Source organism: Gouania willdenowi, chromosome 10 (assembly GCF_900634775.1).
Source record: "Gouania willdenowi chromosome 10, fGouWil2.1, whole genome shotgun sequence".
Classification (NCBI taxonomy): domain Eukaryota; kingdom Metazoa; phylum Chordata; class Actinopteri; order Blenniiformes; family Gobiesocidae; genus Gouania; species Gouania willdenowi.
In genome coordinates this window covers 39,666,104-39,684,663 of record NC_041053.1, presented here as the reverse complement: position 1 = coordinate 39,684,663, position 18,560 = coordinate 39,666,104, and the positions used below count along the sequence as shown (strand labels likewise).

General features: G+C 41.4%; 1 protein-coding gene across 2 annotated transcripts in view; it reads left to right on the top strand.

Moving 5' to 3' along the window:
* The window catches only part of sec24b (SEC24 homolog B, COPII coat complex component), a 37,065-nt gene that overhangs the window by 8,080 nt on the left and 10,425 nt on the right, over positions 1-18,560 (top strand). For both annotated transcript variants that reach the window (XM_028458971.1, XM_028458970.1), the window contains 15 exons: positions 2,122-2,205; positions 3,288-3,451; positions 4,954-5,138; positions 5,858-5,960; positions 6,147-6,273; positions 6,374-6,483; positions 6,774-6,886; positions 10,091-10,209; positions 11,133-11,188; positions 11,281-11,487; positions 12,292-12,415; positions 13,625-13,783; positions 13,861-14,034; positions 15,073-15,183; positions 15,268-15,443. In XM_028458971.1, the coding sequence (XP_028314772.1) occupies positions 2,122-2,205; positions 3,288-3,451; positions 4,954-5,138; positions 5,858-5,960; positions 6,147-6,273; positions 6,374-6,483; positions 6,774-6,886; positions 10,091-10,209; positions 11,133-11,188; positions 11,281-11,487; positions 12,292-12,415; positions 13,625-13,783; positions 13,861-14,034; positions 15,073-15,183; positions 15,268-15,443 (2,012 nt within the window). The remainder of the gene's footprint in view (positions 1-2,121; positions 2,206-3,287; positions 3,452-4,953; positions 5,139-5,857; positions 5,961-6,146; positions 6,274-6,373; positions 6,484-6,773; positions 6,887-10,090; positions 10,210-11,132; positions 11,189-11,280; positions 11,488-12,291; positions 12,416-13,624; positions 13,784-13,860; positions 14,035-15,072; positions 15,184-15,267; positions 15,444-18,560) is intronic.

Below are 18,560 nucleotides of genomic sequence, written 5' to 3'. Positions count from 1 at the left end.
ACTCATTATTGTCATTTTTTTCTTCTGTTTACCCCATTTCATGCTTATTTTTGCTAATTTAAACACATTCATGATTTGCCATGCCCATTATTTGCCAGTTTATTCTAATTGTTCCTACTTCTTTTTGCCAGTTTTAAGCCAATATTGACACTTTGAAACCTTTTTACCACTTTTTCTGTAAATTTTTTGGCCACTCTAATCTGCAAACTTTTAACCTTTTTATTTATTTATTTTTTTTGTCATTTTGTGCTTTTGTTTGGATATTTTTTTGCCCATTTTGTGCATTTTTGTTTTGTATATTTTTTTTGTGCGTTTTTTTAGCCCTATTGTGCGTTTTTGTTGTTGTGTGTTTGTGTCATTGTGTGCATTTTTTATTTTGTATATTATTTGCTCATTTTGTGCATGTTTGTTGTTCTTTTGTGTATTTTTGGACACATTTGGAACATTTTTATTTTTGTGGTTTTGTTTATTTTTGTGTATAGCTTAGTTGTCTTGTATGTTTTTGGAGCAATGTCTATTTTTTTGTCTCTTTGTGCAATTTCTATAATATTGTACGTTTAATTTTGTAAAAAGGGTATCCTTCATGCTGACTGGAGATGCACAGATGTCTTGGTCTTTTTGTTTTTGTATTTTTTCTGCACACACTTGTTCTGAATAAAGCTAATTTACATGATATTAATTAGTTAATATTTAATGTGTGTTTTAAGATACTTTAAGGACTCATTATTCTCACATGTGATGTTCTGACAAGTCCTCCAGTGCTCAGTCATCATCAAAGGGAAATTAATGTATAATTATAGCCCGTCACAGGCTCACTCCCTGCAGAGGCTCGTTAGCTTCTGCTGCTCATTACCACTCACCATAATAAGAACCAGAGGCTGGCTTTAGCTTTCCTGTTGTCCCTGTAGGTGCACCCTGATCCCATCGTGTGACTGAGCTCCTACTGTTCAACACCAAAAACAATTTATTATGAGAAATAAGAATTGTGTCAGACAATAGTTAGATTTTCTCAGCAGGTCTGATTATTTCACATTTAAAGCTCCACATATGCCTTTTTATGACCATCACTGAGAGAGAAATGGTTTGGTCGTCTCTGACTCTGAGCGCATAATCCAGGAATTTGTCGGTCCGATTTAGTGGGAGATAATTGGATCTTGTCCTGGCTTCCTGCCTGAGGCCTGTTAAGTGTGGATTGGCTACGGTTGGTCCCGCCTCCTGGCCTGCATGGATTAAAAGGGTTCATTCAAATATTCTGTCAGTGTAATCCCTTTGGAAATCCTCCTGGTTATTAAGAATGAAGCCCAAATGTGGTTTCCTGTTGCAGATTGTTACCTTTTTAGGGGTTTTGCTCGTTAGTTTGTGAAGTAAACACTCGACCTGAGCCACAAATAAACATGTTTATTCATTTGTACAGGGTTATGAGAGCGCTTTTTTATGGGGACAGATTTGTCATAAAAATATTCACAAATATGTGCACAATTTTAATGTGTTTTATGATTAGTGTGTGTGTATTTATCATGAATAACCATGTGTAAATATTTAATTTTGCTTGTGAAATGTGTAAAGGTCATTTGTGGATCGGCCGGTTTGTGAATAGAGACCAATGTTATTTCATAATACAGCTTGTGGATCTGAGAAACACGTGAAAATCTGAAAAATACATGTGAAAATTGTGGCTATATTTGTGGATTTGAAAAATACATGTGAAAATCTGAATGCATGTGAAAATTGTGGATTTATTTGCCAATTTAAAAAAAACACGTGAAAATCTGAAAAACAAATGAAAATTGTTGGTGTGAATATTTTTGAGACAAATCTCTCCCCATACATTTCCTCTTCCTTAGTTTACAGGCATTGTTCTACCTCTCTTCTTTTTTCCACGCAAGGCTCAGAGGATACCGACCACAACGTCTTTTATTTCCCAATAAAAACATCTTGTTTAATCTTCATCCTTGACTTCCTGCACTCATTTGATATTCAACTATCACTTTTCATATCCTGAGCTCTTCTTTTTAATGTCTCCAAAATGTACCTTTTTTATCGTTCTATCATTGTCTGAGTCGCATTTGTTTGTATTCATGTCCATAATTTCATCTTTCTTTCTTCCTTTGCTTCTCTCAGGTGCCGACAGCTCCTCTTCCTCCACTGGCAGTGCCTCCCCAGTGCCCAACAACTATGATTCCCTGGAAGGAGGCAGCTTTCCAGGTACGCCCAACACGAGCATGGCACAGTAGGAGAACCAGCCACAGCCTGGGGTTAACGATGCACAGTTACAAACCTGTGGGTTTCTACGTAAACTTAAATGATGAACAACTAAAACAGTTTTCATTCTGCAAAAAGCTTCCTGTCGACACGCAAAGCTTCAAAGCTACGCAGAAATCCACAAACTTCTGCTCCAGCTTAGCTCTGTCCTCATTATTACATCATCAACTGATCGATATTATTTGATGAGACTGTGGCATGATTTCTGATGATCATTTCTGGCACGAGTTCTCAACCTTGTGGTCGCCAGATGCCGTAAAAACCACAAATATTTTTTTCGAACAATTTGAGCCCACTTTTTCCTATTTTTACCCTTTTTCTGCAACTACACTAAACTTGTTTTATTTTAACCTATTTTCATCACTTTTTCTTGCCATATTTTTGCTCGTTTTATTGCATTTTTTCTACATTACTCCCATTTCATTCCTTTCATTGCCATATTTTTGCTCCTTTTATTGCATTTTTTTCTACATTACTCCCATTTCATTACTTTCATTCAATACATTTTCAGCACTTATAAACCCTTTCCACCACTTTTCCATTTAATGTCACACATGTTGACCCATTATTGTCACTTTCAACCTCTTTTCACCATATTTCATGCTTATTTTAGTCATGCCCATTATTTGCCAGTTTAAACTAATTGTTCCTACTAATTATTTTTGGCCACTCTGCAACTTTTAACCAATTTTTGTGGTTTTTAAAATCCCATTTCACCACATTTTTCACCATTTTTGGTCACTTTGAACCCATTTTATTTCTGATTAAAACAAGAATTTCTAAATTTATGATGACTAATAATAGTAAAGTTCCTGGATAACAGTGGATATTATTCAGATGAATAAATAATTGTGGTTATCACAGATTCATAGAACAATAGACCATCATTTTTCTGACTTTATGGATGGACCCCAAAAATCTCTCCCCTTTATTCCCCCTTATAGATGACCCTGTGTTCTCCAGCCTGTAATCACATTGAAACGTTGTTTTCGACAGTATTTTAATGCAACTCGCCTCCCGCTCAGATTCAATGCCACCTTCCAACGACGTGAGCGACCAGACTCACCCCTACGGTAGCTATGGTTACCCCAGCATGCAGCCGGCCTATCAACAGGGGCCGATCTCCCATGTGAACGCCTCCCCCGCCCGCGACCCCTACAGCCAGCCGGGCTACCAGCCGTACTCTCAGGTGAGGACGGAAGATTCATAAATTAATTTTACAATCGCTGGGACGTTTGTTTCATCCTTTTATGAATAAACACTCGAGGGCAAACATGTCAAACTCAAGACCCGGGAGCTGAATCCGGGGGTGTTAAACTCATTTTAGTTCAGTGGCCAAGTACGGACCAGTTTGACCTTAAGTGGGCCACAGATTTTATGTTGGAAAAAGGGCAAATTTGACATTAATATGTCCTGGTTTGCACTTCAATGAATGATACTGTATATACATGATAATGCAGGAATTCCCTTAAATTTCCCTGATTTTAGAAATTTGGGAACATTTTCTGGAATAATTTGCAAAAAATTTGCCAAATATTGGAAAAATTAAGAATTATTTCAACAATTCTAGATAACAAAAAACTGCCCGCATGTGATATAAGAACTGGAAAACTGAGCTCTGCAAATTTTGTGGATTTTAATTGAATGTTTGGATTTGGAGGGGCTGAGACATCTACAAGTGAATTATTTTTTTTATTTCAAGCGAATAGTGTGCCACTAATAGTGTATCCTATCCTAAAGGATAGGATACACAATAATAATCACCTAAACACTGACGCTTGAAATGGAGTGGGCAGAAGTAACATTTATTGAACCCCATCCCGATCTATTAAAGAATTTATATAAACAAAATAGCTGCTTCCTATTCAATTTTCTCAAAAATACCTCATTAAGAAACAGTATTATAGTTGCACATGTGCAAAACCACACATACATACTGACTCATATTAATCAGAATAGGTAACAATGTTTTTCAAATACCAACAATAGTAATGCGAATACCATTGTTGGTATTTAGTTTGACAATTACAAAATGTTTCATGTTTTTTTCTCATTTCACTTTCTCTAGTGGGTCAAATTTGATGCTCTAAAGGGCCAGATTCAGCCCCTGGGCCTTGAGTTTGACACACGTGCTTTAGAGCATCCAAGAAACAAAGAAAATTACCAACTAATTCAGTTGTAGTTATCTTCAAATTAATACACAATTTCAATGAAACTCAGGGCTCACATAGGGCCCACGCTTATGGCAGTTATTTTTAATGGGAAATTGTTAAAAGAACTCTAAATGTTTCCCAAATCCTGCAATTTTCTTCAAATTATTCCAAAAAATGTCCTGAAATTACATAAAAATGAGTAACAAAATCAAGTAAATTGAAAGTGAAGTGACTGGGACTGATATCAGTCACTTATTACTTTGATAATATACATATTTTATAATTCATTGATACATGGAAGTGCAAACTAGATGAAAATAATGATTCCATTACTTATTTTCCCATCTAAGAAATGTGGCCCACCTAAGGTAAACTGCTCCGTATTTGGCCCCTAAACTAAAATTAGTTTGACATCCCTGACTAAAGGGTTCAGAGTTAAGTTGCTGGTGTTTTTCAAAGTGCAAACCTCTATTTCTCTCAAACTTTGTCTTCAATGATCCAAATGTTGAATAACTAATTCCTGCCTGTTTTTCCTTAGCCGTTCCCCAATCTGTCCCAGCTGTCTGCGGCCCTCGGGGGCCTGAGCGGGGTCCCTGAGCTGGAGGTGGAGGCCTTGAGGCCCGTCAACTTGTTACAGGAGAGGAACCTGCTGCCCCCCAGGCCGCTGGAGGCCCCAGAACCAAACCTCAGTGCGGACCTCAAGAAGGTCAACTGCAGTCCACAGTAAGTCCTGAGTGACACAGAAAAATCAATCTGACCCGTTTCTTTTTTCGCTCCCTCTTTTTATTTAAAATCAAGCCCCGGTCTCACACACGAATCCCTCACATGCATGTTTTGGGACAATGTCACATATTTTTCACCAGAGAACAGGTGATTTAACATCGAGAACAGGGGTATCAAATGAACAATTTAATTCCGTACATCAATCCTGTTCAAAATCTCTCACTACACACAACAGATCAAGTAGCGATCGTGTGATTGAAAATGAACGCAGAGCTTCAAATGAAGTGTGTTAATAAAATGGTTGGGCATCCTTTGAATTTGAATGAATCCGATTCCTTATCTAGATTCCAATTTCAAACAAATTCTGATTCTTTTCAGTCAGGGTGATAAAAGTCGACATGTCTTAAATGAGCTGCTAACCAGAGGAGTTTCTGGATGAATTTTAATCCGATGAACTTTTTAATTTTTATGAACTTCACCTGGAATTTCTCACAGAACCGTTTTCAACTAGTAAATATCAAATCCTGGGACCATTCGATTCTCGATGCCGAACCCTAGTCAAACAAACGTGCATAAAAGTTGCAACAAGTGGCTTTATTTGCCTGGAACGGTGTCGGACAGATACAGAGGATGCAGTCTGCTTTTCATGTTGCAGGAAGGAGCTTGCTGTCTTTACTCATCATCTAATTGTTTCTTCCTCTCTGTTTCCTGTTGATCAGAACATTCAGGTGTACCCTCACCAGCATCCCTCAAACTCAGGCTTTACTCAACAAGGCCAGGCTTCCTCTGGGCCTCGTCCTGCATCCCTTCAGAGATCTACAGGTATCACACGGTCCTAAACGCTCCTTAAATCCACTGACATTTTTATTTTCTACTGTTTACTTCTGAACGAAACAGTGATGCATGATCTCACCATTCAGCAAATGGACAATGTCCATATCAGCGATGCCTTGTGTGATGGTTTGCATTGTCTGTATCTGTATCATTGTGTGCTCTGCCTCTTTGCAGCAGTTACCAGTGATCACATCCAACACAATCGTTCGCTGTCGTTTCTGTCGAACCTACATCAACCCCTTTGTCACCTTCCTGGACCAACGCAGGTGGAAGTGTAACCTCTGTTATAGAGTCAACGACGGTAGGACTGGAAACGCACACACGTCTCTCATCCCTCTGATTATGCGCTATTCATATATATATTTTTTAAATGTATAACCTCTATATTTCATCCCCTTCAGTCCCAGACGAGTTCATGTACAATCCGGTCACACGTTCATACGGCGAGCCACACAAGAGGCCTGAGGTTCAAAACGCAACTGTGGAGTTTATAGCCTCCTCTGACTACATGGTGAGGTGACCACCTGTCCACATGGGGGCAGTGTTGCTGATTAGTCTGAGGAAGATCTTTTAAAAGACACCATTATGCTCTGTAAAGGAGGGATAAATTAAAATGACCTGAAAACTGTAGATTAATTATTGTTTATTGTATACTTTGTGTGTTCAATCTTATGTTTTACTGCACTTTATATTTTTAAAGGTCAATATCGACACTTTTCTACTGCCTTTGTGATGTATTTGAATGTGCTGCATAAATTAAGCTGCATTACGTTATTAACTCACCTGTTTATTCTTGTTTAGCTGCGACCTCCTCAGCCAGCAGCCTACCTCTTTGTACTCGATGTGTCTCACAACGCTGTCGAAGCCGGATACCTGAAGTACTTCTGTGAAGCGCTTCTAGACAAGCTGGATAAGTGAGTATCCATTAGAGCTGGGTGTTATAGCGCGTTTTTTTTTCTTTTATGTAATATCGAAAATACAAAAATAACCAAAATAAGCATGTAAATCAACTCCAGAGACACACAGATTAACAACAAAAGTAAGCACAATGACTGTAATTATACTCACAGCAACAAAACACACACACACACAAGGACTCACAAGAAAAACAGAAAAATACACTTAAGGAATCTAAAAACTCACAAAAAGATAACAAAAGTAAGCACAATGACTCCAAATATACACGCAACAAAAAATAACAGAAAAGCACACTAACAACAAAATTACACAGCATGGCTCTAAGGTATACACAAAATAACAAAAAGACACACAAAAGGACAAAAGAAAAAACCTCATCAGACAGAAAAATACACAAAAGATAATAATACAAAAAATGACAGAAAAATACACTCAACAAAAATACACAAATTGGCTTTAAAAGCACATAAAATAACAATAAATATAAACAGAATGACAACAAAAATAACAGAAAAGCACATAAATCAACTCCAGAAACACACAATGACTCTAACTAAACTCAAAACAACAAAAAACACACACGCACACAAAATGACTCGCGAGAAAAATACACAAAATAACAGGAAAATGCACTTAAGGATTCCAAAAACTCTCAAAAAGACAACAATAAGACAGCTCAGATGTGTTAACAGTTGTGACCACCTTGCCTGTACTGAAGATGAGGTTAACAAGTACCTCAGTACCACCTGCAGTGACAGTGCAAGAGAGGAACATCTTGGGCCATGCATGGCCTTGATAACTCCGCCAGAAACCACCTCGTCATTTAACATCAAGGATCCAACTTTGAAAGAAGTTTAGGAGGTTGTCAAAGCTGCTAGAACCAGTTCAGCCCCAGGTCTAAGTGGAGTGCCACATGTTGTTTACAAGAGATGCCCCAGACTCTTGAAGCGACTGTGGACAATTCTAAAAGTCATCTGGAGAAGGGTGAAGGTGGCACAGCAGTGGAGACATGCAGAGGGTGTCTGTATTCCAAAGGAGGAGAGCTACCATCAAGCAGTTCAGGGTCATCTCACTCCTCAGTGTTGAGGGCAAGATATTCTTTTGTATCGTTGCCCAGGGCTTGATGGAGTTCCATCTGAGGAACACCTACATTGACACCTCTGTGCAGAAGGGCAAAGTCCCAAAGTTTCCAGGATGCATCGAGTATACAGGAGTTGTCACCCAGCTGATCCAGGACGCACGTGAAAACAAAGGAGACCTGGCAGTTCTTTGGCTCGATCTTGCCAATGCTTACGGATCTATTCCACACAAGCTGGTGGAAACCTCGCTTGAACGACACCATGTTCCAGGCAAGATCAGGGACCTCATTCTGGACTATTACAGCTGCTTCATTTTGAGAGTCACGTCTGGAACAGAACAGGAACATCTACATTTCATTGGCTTGAGAAGGGAATTATCACCGGATTCACTATTTTGGTGATATTATTTGCCTTGGCCATGAATATGGTGGTGAAGGCAGTAAAGGTGGAGTGCAGAGGCCCACTCACCAACTCCGGTATGAGATCCTGTGGACAGAACTATGGAGATCTGAGCCACACCGGATCAAGTTCTTCATACAGTCGGTGTATGATGTACTCCCAAGTTTGTCCAATCTCTTCCGCTGGGGCTTGGCCGAGACCCCACTGTGCCCTCTCTGCCAGAAAGCTGGATTGCTGGAGCACATCCTGAGCTGCTGCTCGAGGGCAATTTGAAACGGACGTTACCGCTGACGCCCCGACCAAGTGCTACTGGTTATCGCAGAGGTCATCAGCAGAGGGATCTCCACCAGCAAACACCAACAACCAACAAGGCAGTCCATTGCCTTTGTTTGGGCTGGGGAGAAGACACAGCAGCACCGAAGTCAAGCAGGGGGGCTGCTGGCAACAGCTCGGGACTGGCAGCTAAAGGTCGCTCAAGTTCCAGAGAACATTGCGGTGACTACACTCAGGCCAGACATAATCCTGGTGTTTGAAACAACAAGGCAAGTGGTCCTGCTGGAGCTGACTGTTTCCTGGAAGACCGGATGCAGGAGGCCTTTGAAAGGAAGAAGGCCAAGTATGAGGAGCTGGCAGGAGAATGCCGAAGCAGGGGATGGAGGACCCAATGCAACCCCATCAAGGGTGGGTTTAGAGGGTTTGTCGGCCATTCTCTCATCAGGACACTCAAGATGTCGGTAGTGAAGGGACTGCAGAACAGGAAAGCCATCTGAAACATCACTGACGCTGCAAAAAAGGCGTCAGGATGGCTGTGGATCAAGCGGGGGATCCGTGGGCCTCATAAGCTACTTTGACACAAGCCAGGGCCTGTGTCACCTGGGCGAGGGTGTTTGTTGTGAGACTCGAAACACCCAATAAACCCAGGATACAACACTGATGATGTGTCTAAGTTGCACCAAGAGTGTTTGTTTGCCAGAAAGTAGTCATTTTTACACTGAACAGCAGGTATGGGCACTGCTTGGCAAATGTTACAATTTTCTTTCCTGCCTTTATGAAACCAAGAGGGTTTATTGTCTGCTCAAAATAAGCCATCTCCTTGGCAAACTGAGTAGACGTGAACATGTCAATCATGCCTAAAGGTATAGCCAATCAGATTTTATCCAATCAGATGTGCTCACTTTACATTTTGTCATGTAAAAGAATACTTCATGTATTCATAACTTACCTTGAATATATTCACAACTAGGTAAAGACAAGGAAATAGTATTTATTTATTTATTTAAAGGGATAATAAACATATGAATGTAAATATGCCAGAATTAGCCATTGGGTACTTTCCATCTGTAGTCCCTAGTCCCTCTAAGGAATGTTGCCTTAGTCTACAGCCAAGTTCTGTAATCGCTAGTTTACATAATTACTGATGATAATAGTGGTGAAGTTAGACATCAATGACAGCAGACAAATTCATCAACTCTCAACAAAACACAGAGCCTCTGCCTGGCCCACTGACACACACACACACACGCGCACACACACACACACACACACACACACACACACTTCTCTCACTCTCAGCAAGCTGCAGATGTATGCTAGCCTATATTAAAGTGCTAAATATTAAACCTCCTACTTTTCTATAGCAAGACATACTCCCTACGGGCACTGCACTAGTAATATTAAAAAAATAATTTTGTGTGCGTGTGTGTGTGTGTGTGTGTGTGTTAGGCTGCCTGGGGATGCACGCACAAAGGTAGGCTTCCTCACCTTCGACAACACTGTGCACTTCTACAACCTCCAGGAGGGACTCTCTCAGCCACAGATGTTGGTGGTGTCGGACGTCGACGGTACGATAAAACATCCATGATGTCATTAATCTCTTCATTTATTCATTCATTCATTCTTCATAATTCTCTGCCTGCTTTCCCTGATTCTGTTTCCATCAACTGAAAGTAAAGTTTAATACAGATTCACACAAAAATCTAGACAAACATTTGACATTTAATACCAAACGTTAGAGAAACACTGACGTCGCTGTTGGATCTGTTGTTTTTCTCGTACTCCGTGGGTTTTCTTCTGATTTATTTGCCATTTGGATAAAGGAAAAGTTATTTCAGAAACAGTGCGTGACAGATCCAGGGAGTCATTACTGCTCTTTCCCTGAACAGAACTGGACATCCAGTGTTATGGTGTTAATCAGTGGTGTCTGGCTTGTTTTATTTCAAGGGCCACATTTGGACCAGTTTGATCTCAAATGGGCCAAACCAGAGAAATCCAAGCATTTGTTTTGAAAATATTGTAGTTTTTAACAATTTCTTTGCCATAACTTGAACACTTTGATGTGTAAATGATTAAGTAACAGGTAGTTATAGTTCCTGAACCCCACAAAATTATAGAAAAATTACAAAATAACAAAAACATACAAGATGACAACAAAAATACGCCAATTGATTCATAAAACACAAAACAACAATAAAAAGTGCAAAATGAGAGAAAAAAACAAAACGACCACAAAAAAACATGAAATGATTACACAAACTCATTTTTCCCTGTATTAATGCTCAGATTGGTCATTATTGTAAATGCTGACTTGAATGTTGATCATGTGACCCTCTGATTAGACAATCAAATTATTGTGGCCCTGCTGTGGTAAAGGTTGCTCACCCCTGCTCTAGTGGATGTTTGAAATGATGAATCAGTGTACTTTTTGTGCTCTGAGAGGATTTCTGAGGAGCTTTTCAGTGAAAATGCTCTTTTTCTTTTTTAACAGATATTTTCATCCCCTCACACGACAGTTTGATGGTGAACCTGAAGGAAAGCAAAGAGGTGAGTCGTCGTCTTCTTCTTCCTCATCTGTTTTTGTTCTCTCTCACCACAGTAGGTGAAACTGAAGCCTCTTGATTTCTGTTTGTCTCCAGCTGGTGAAAGACCTCCTCACGTCGCTTCCCGCTATGTTCAGTCAGAGTAAAGAGACCCACAGCGCCCTGGGCCCCGCCTTACAGGCCGCCTTAAAGCTGATGACACCCACCGGTGGGCGTATCTCCGTGTTCCAGACTCAGCTGCCGTCGCTCGGCGCCGGAGCGCTGCAGTCGAGAGAAGAACCCAATCAGAGATCCAGCTCTAAGGTGGAACCAGTTTGTCTGTAAAAGTGAAACTGTGAAAATACACAGCATAATTTCAAAAACACAAATCCTTTGTTCTATACTACATTAATGCTCAGATTGTTTCCTCCGTGGGTCACATGATCAATCATATTTTTGTGATTTGCGCTCACTGTGACAAAAACATTTTGTCTCTGGTCTAAGCTAACAAAATTTTTGTTTATTTGGTGTGTTTTTTTATATGCTTTTTAGTTTATTTATTATTTGTTGTTTTATTACTACGTCTCTGTGTTTTTGTGGGTTTTTTTTCTTGTGTTGTTGTTGTTTTGTGGGTTTTTGTACATTTTTCTGTTACTTTGTGTATTTTTGTAGTCATCTTCTGTATTTTTGCTCATTTGATATGTTTTTGTTGTGATTGTTTTTTTGGTGTTTTGTTGTCTTAGGCAATTCTATTCTGTTTTTTTGCATTTTAATGTTTTTGTTACCATTTTGTCTATTTTCATTGTAGTTTTGTATATTTTTCAGTTATTTTGTCGATATTTGTACTAAATTGCTTAATCCTTTTCATTCCTGCACAGTACATAAAATATATAAAAAACTAACATTTAAAATCCAATACTACTGAACAGGAAGTCGTGTATCAAAGGCTTTAATTAGTCAAATGGCATCCAGTGCTCTGTGGTTTAATACTACGTCCCTGTTCAGCCTCAGGTTAAAAGCAGCTTTACTGTGGTTTAATGATGGTTCATAAATACTGTTAACCTAATGCAGATGTGTTCTTTGTCTCACTGTACTGATGTTTTACATGTGGATCTGGTCTTCTTGTAGGGAGTGCAGCACCTCAGCCCGGCCACAGACTTCTATAAGAAGCTGGCTCTAGACTGTTCTGGACTGCAGATCGGTGTGGATCTGTTTCTGCTCAGCTCGCAGTACGCCGACCTCGCCTCGCTAGGTGAGAAACAAATGCCTACCACAACAAATCACCTCGTTTTATTTCCATTTTTCGCTTGTTTTAAATATTTGACCGATGTTTTCAACCTTGAACACAAAAACCAAATAAAGCCAATGTCAATAAACTTTGATTGTACATGATTCCCTGTAGTACCACCTTAAAAAAAACTCAGCTTTGGTTTTAACTTGAGTATATTGAGCTTTCAACAGCCTAGACTGTTCACTGTTAGTGTGTCAATGCTACTGATGCCTAAGGATGAAGGACAAAGAAAAGACTTTCCACAATCATGAATATGGCCAATAAAGTAATTTGCAGTTAGACCAGACATAAAGAGACTGAAGGCTACATGTGGTCCATGTCTGGTCCCCAAAACATATACAAAAAATGCACAAAATGCGAGGAAAATGCACAAAATAACTAAAAAAATGCACTAATTGAAAGGGACGTAGATAAAATATCTCCAAAAAGACTCTATATGAGAGAAAAATACAAAAAAGACTCCAAAATTACAATAAATGAGACAAAAATACATTGAATGACTCCAAAAATGCACTAAATGAAAGAAAAAACATACTAAATGACTTCAAAAATGCACTAAATGAGAGAAAAATGCACAAAATAACAAAAATGCACTAAATGACAGGAAAATGAGAAAAATGACACAGAAAACGACAACTAAAGCTTACAATCTGACAACAGAGCTTGATGAAATGACTAGAAAACACAGAGATAAATGCAAAATGACACAAATACACAGCACAACAACAAAAATACACCATGTAAACGAAAATATACAAAATAACTCCAAAAATGCACTGAATGATAGGAAAATACACAGTATGACTCCCAAAACTCACAACATGAGAGTTAAAGGCATAAAATGACACCAGAAATACAAAATATAACTAAAAAAAATACAATAAATGAGAGAAAAATACACAATAACTCCAAAAACGCACTGAGGGAACGTTTACAAAATGACTCCAAAAACACAAATAACAACAAACTAAAGCTTCCACAAACACAATATGACAAAGATTGATGAAATGTCTACAAAACACACAGATACGCAAAATAAGACTAATATACATCACAACAACAAAAATGCACAAAAAGACAATAAAAATCCTCTTTATACTAATATAAATACACTTTTTCTTTCCTGTATTAATGAACCCCTTCCCTCCCTTCCTCTGTCTGCGTCCTCAGCGTGTATCTCTAAATATTCTGCGGGGAGCGTCTTCTCCTACCCTTCCTTTCATCACATCCACAACCCGGCTCAGCTGGAGAAGTTCCAGAAGGATCTGGAGCGATACCTCACCAGAAAGATCGGCTTTGAGGCCGTGATGAGGATACGATGCACTAAAGGTACCAAAGGTTCTGTTGCGTGTGGTCCTTGGCTGTGCACGTCTTCTCTGACATGTGCACGTGACCTCTCTGTACAGGTTTATCCATCCACACGTTTCACGGGAACTTCTTTGTGCGCTCCACTGACCTGCTGTCATTGGCCAACGTGAACCCTGACTCCGCCTTTGCCGTCCAGATGTCCATCGAGGACACGCTGGCCGACTCGTCTCTGGCCTGTTTTCAGGCAGCTCTGCTCTACACGTCCTGTAAAGGTAACAAAACAAACACAACATAACGTAACAGGGCTCTTGTTTTCTGTAGGACGTCAAACGTTCCCTTCACACAGGAATGAGCTGAAAATAAAGAAATATTCAGTTTCTATTTCACAGATTTGATCACAGCCGGGTCACAAAAATGTGGTTGTCTGATCTGAGAGTCACATTATCAACATCAAGTATTTAGGCAGTATTTAAAATAATGACCAATCTGGGCAATAATAGTCTTTCTGTGGTTTTGGAGTTATTTCATAATTAATTTTTTTCATTTTTGTAATTGCATTTTTTTGTTGTCCGTTATAGTTTTCAATTATTTGCAGTTGTCTTGTGTGTGTTTTTGGAGTAATTTTGTATATTTTTGTTGTCTTTTTGTGTTTTCGTTTGTAATTTTGTGCACTTTTGCATATATTTTTCTACTATTATGTAATTTTGTATTTTTTGTTTTTTTCAGTCCTTTTTTATTTTGTGTGATTTAGAGTCAGATTTCAGATTTTATCTATTTTATTGTTTTTTTTTAATGTTTTTTTAAATATTTATTAGTGGTTGCCTTTTGTGTTTCTAGTCATTTTGTGTATTTTTCTACTATTTTGTGTGTTTTTGGACTTTTTATTGATTTTTTTTTGCATCATTTTCTGTTTTTTGTGTGTATTAGTCAGATTTTAAGTATTTTTATTTATTTTTTATTATTTATTCGTGGTCGTCTTGTGTTTTTTGGAGTAATTTTGTTGTCCTTTTTTGTTAATTTGTCTGTACATGTGTACGTTATGCAAGTCATTTTGTGTATTTTTCATTTTTTTTTTTTTTTTGCTTTATTTTTTGTATATTTCTTGGTCACTTTGTTTTTTTAAATGATTTTGTTGACCAGTGGCCCATGTCCTTCCTATCTGATGCTATACATCTAAATGTTTACCTTAAATGTAGTTCTTTATATTCTGCCTTCAGAGAAGGCAGAATATATGTGAGGTGCCGGTTTTCCCTTGAGCCTGAAATGTTAATCAGGTTTCTTCTTCTTTTTTTTTCTTTTTTGTTTGTCAGGAAAAAGGCGGATCAGGGTCCACACTCTGTGTCTACCTGTGGTCAACCAGCTGACGGATGTTTACGCTGGAGCTGACGTCCAGGCCATCACGTGTCTTTTAGCCAACATGGGTGAGTTTACGCTTTGCTGAAGAATTGTGTTTTTCCTCTGCGGTGAAAGACATTGGTAAAACTCTTCATCCTTTTTGTTCTCAGCCATCGACAGGTCGGTGTCGTCCAGTCTGTCTGACGCACGTGACGCCCTGGAGAACGCGGTGGTGGACCTGATCAGCGCCTATAAGAGCAACGTGTCCAGTCTGCAGACATCAGGGATGGTCGTTCCCGCCGGGCTGAGACTTTTCCCGCTTTACATCCTCGCTCTGCTCAAACAGGTTTGGACAAACGCACACTGGACATTAGAAATGGAAACGTCTGTCATGGCAGGAGTCGCGAGACACTGGGAGGGGGTCGTCAGATGCCTTCACAAAACCTTAGGTTATGTATATAACCCCGGTTCTATGAGTAATATGAGTGCGATGTCTCACTATGGGATGCAACATTCCTCAGAAGCATTTATTTCAATCTGCCAATCCTGATTAACTGGTGAAGCATGTCCGTCTGCTAGGGGGAGACCCACCTCCTATAAAAGAAGGACGCAGACAGACGCGCACCATTCAAAATAAGCGCCTCTTCTCCTTGTTCAAGCAAGAAGGGTAGTCTGGTGAGACATCTTACTCATATTACTCATAGAACAGGGGTTATATACATAACCTATTTCTATTTCATGAGATGTCTCACTATGGGATATGGAATCTCCTGTAGTGCAGACATGCTAATCTAGCGGTACCAGCCTCCAGGGCAGAAGTCTGATCACATCAGGACAGTAAAACCGCCCGTGCCCAGTACGGGGCGGAAACGTCCAGCATGTAGAAGCGGACAAACGTGAGGGGCGAGGTCACTCGCCGCTGCACAGATGTCCTGAACAGACACTCTCTTGAACAAAGCCCAGGATGTGGCAAGACCCCGAGTCGAGTGTGCACGCAGACCTGTCGGTGGCAGCAGACACTGACACGAGTAAGCCAAAGCAATAGCCTCCACCACCCAGTGTGACAGGCATGCTTAGTAACAGGCTTCCCCTTGTGAGGATTGGCCCAGGAGACGAACAGCTGATTGCTCCTCCTGAGGCCCATCGTCATATTCAAATAAGTGCGGGTTGCACGAACTGGACGCAACACATTCGGCCACTGCTCACCCTGTGAGGCAGAAAAGGCCAAAAGGTCCATGGGAGAACACGACCCCACAACCTTCGGCACAAAGGCCGGGTTGGGTCTCAGAATGATCCTTGCATCACCTGGGAAAAGCTGAGCACACGACGGATGAACCGAGAGCGCATGGATGTCACTGACCCGCTTGGCCGAAGCCAGAGCCAGTAACAAGCCTTACAGCCTTAAGAGATGCAAACTTCAGGCCCGCCTCCTCCAGTGGTTCAAAAGGAGGATGTTTGAGTCCCGTCAAAACCACCGCCAGATCCCACGGTGGCACCAGTGGTCTGGACACGGGGAGGAGCCAGTCAGCGGGTGCTGACAGGCGGCAGTCGCCTGCCAGTGGCGCAGAGCCGCGCTGCACTCTGGCTTAACCAAAACCCTCTGTGCGCCATGACGCACAGGATCGAGCCCATGTGAGGCCACCCACAGTTGGAAATCCCTCATGTGAAGGTGACCAAGGCAGATCACGAGGATGGCCGAAGCCATCAACCCGAGTAAACAAAGACACAGTCTGAGCTGAACAGACGTGCCCGCCCGAAACGACCCGAGACACGCCCCGAACGTCTTAACCCGCTCCGGTGAAAGACACGCGGTGAACGGTACTGAGTGCAGGGACAGATCCAGGAAAATTATAGGGGACAGCACGCTCTTTTCCGCATTCACCACAAATCCCAGATTTGACAGGTGAGCCAGCAGAATGCGTGTGTGCGCTCTGGCCTCCACCTATGATTGTGCCAAAAGCAGCCAGTCGTCCAGCTACGTAGCCAGGCGAATGCCCCGCCTCCTCAGCGGAGCGATCGCAGCATCCGTGCAGAAAACAAACACCCTGCACAGCGGAGGCGCCCCTCTGCCGATGAAACAGGGCAACACCCCCCGGAGCAAGCACACACTGCTCACACCAGGAGGGGGCTGGAGCCTCCCTGAGAGTGGGAATAATGGCACCTGCCACACTTATTGTGGCAGACATTGTTATCACATGATGTGCCCCTGGCCTTTGGACTAGGGGCGTGAGCGATAAACACATCACTCTGTTTGAAGGTGTGTTTGGGTGTGTGCTTGTGGACATGCAGGGGGTAGGAAACAGCCCTACGTCCTGCGGAACCAGTCTGTCTCTCCCGAACAGCTGAGGGCCGAGGCTTGGTAGAGGGGAGGACGGGGCGAGAAAAGCCCGAAAACGCACTGGAGAAAGCAAAGGAGACGAAGCTAGAAAAAGAGGGAACATTAGCTCCTAAATTTTGAGGAGGAGAGAGTGGTCAAACAGTCTTTTTCTTCCTCCTCGACTGCGTGCGCTTGTGTTGGCGCAGCAGCAGCAGTCGGAGCTGCAGGGTTCCCGGCCCAGATGGGCAGGCCTCGATGAGGCTGTGACGGAGCCGGCCGGGGAACGTAAGGTCTCGCAGTTTTAAACCACGAACCCTGGGGAGCCAGCGGGCCCGCTCCTGGATAACCATGTTACCCATCACCCTCCCCATAGCCTGCACAGAGCAGCGCTGGCATCGGCAACCGTGGATATCTCTTCCATTGTCACCGGGTTCTGAGACAGGGAAAAAATCCTCACAGAGTTCGGCCTGATAGGCAGTGAGGAGAGAGAGGACATTCAGCGCTCTGACTGAAAGAGCAGCGGCAGCATATGTCTTACCGGACAGGTGCAACTAGAGACGGTCCGCTCTGGATGGCAACACGGGCCTCCGAGGGGACACAGCGGGCTGATTTAAACAAGGATTTACATCTTTAAGATGACTATAATAGTAATAACCTTCCTGATATCAGTGGATATTATTCAAATGAATTAATTAATGTGGTTATCACAGATTCATAGAACAATGGACCATCATTTTACTGACTTTATGGATGGACCCCAAAAATCTCTCCCCTTTATTCCCCCTTATAGATGGTCCTGTCTCCACATGACTGTCCTTCAATGTTCATGTCTGTGTTCAACCACCTTCAGCTACAGTGGGCGTCCCCACTCTCTGGGACCGTTATTTGGGGGTCGAGGGTTGAAAAGGTTGAAAACCACTGTGTTATGGAACAGAGATTTCTGTATATTTACCTCATGAGATGCCTGAAAGCATGGCATTGTGTACACACACACGCACACGCACACACAAGTAACCTGATTCATCCACCCAGTGTGTGACTGCACTGGTGTATGTGTGTAGGGTGTGCCCAGTTTCAGATGGCACACACCCTCTCCAGGGGACTGGAGCTGTAATGGTTTACACCCTGAACTATTCATGAAGCAAA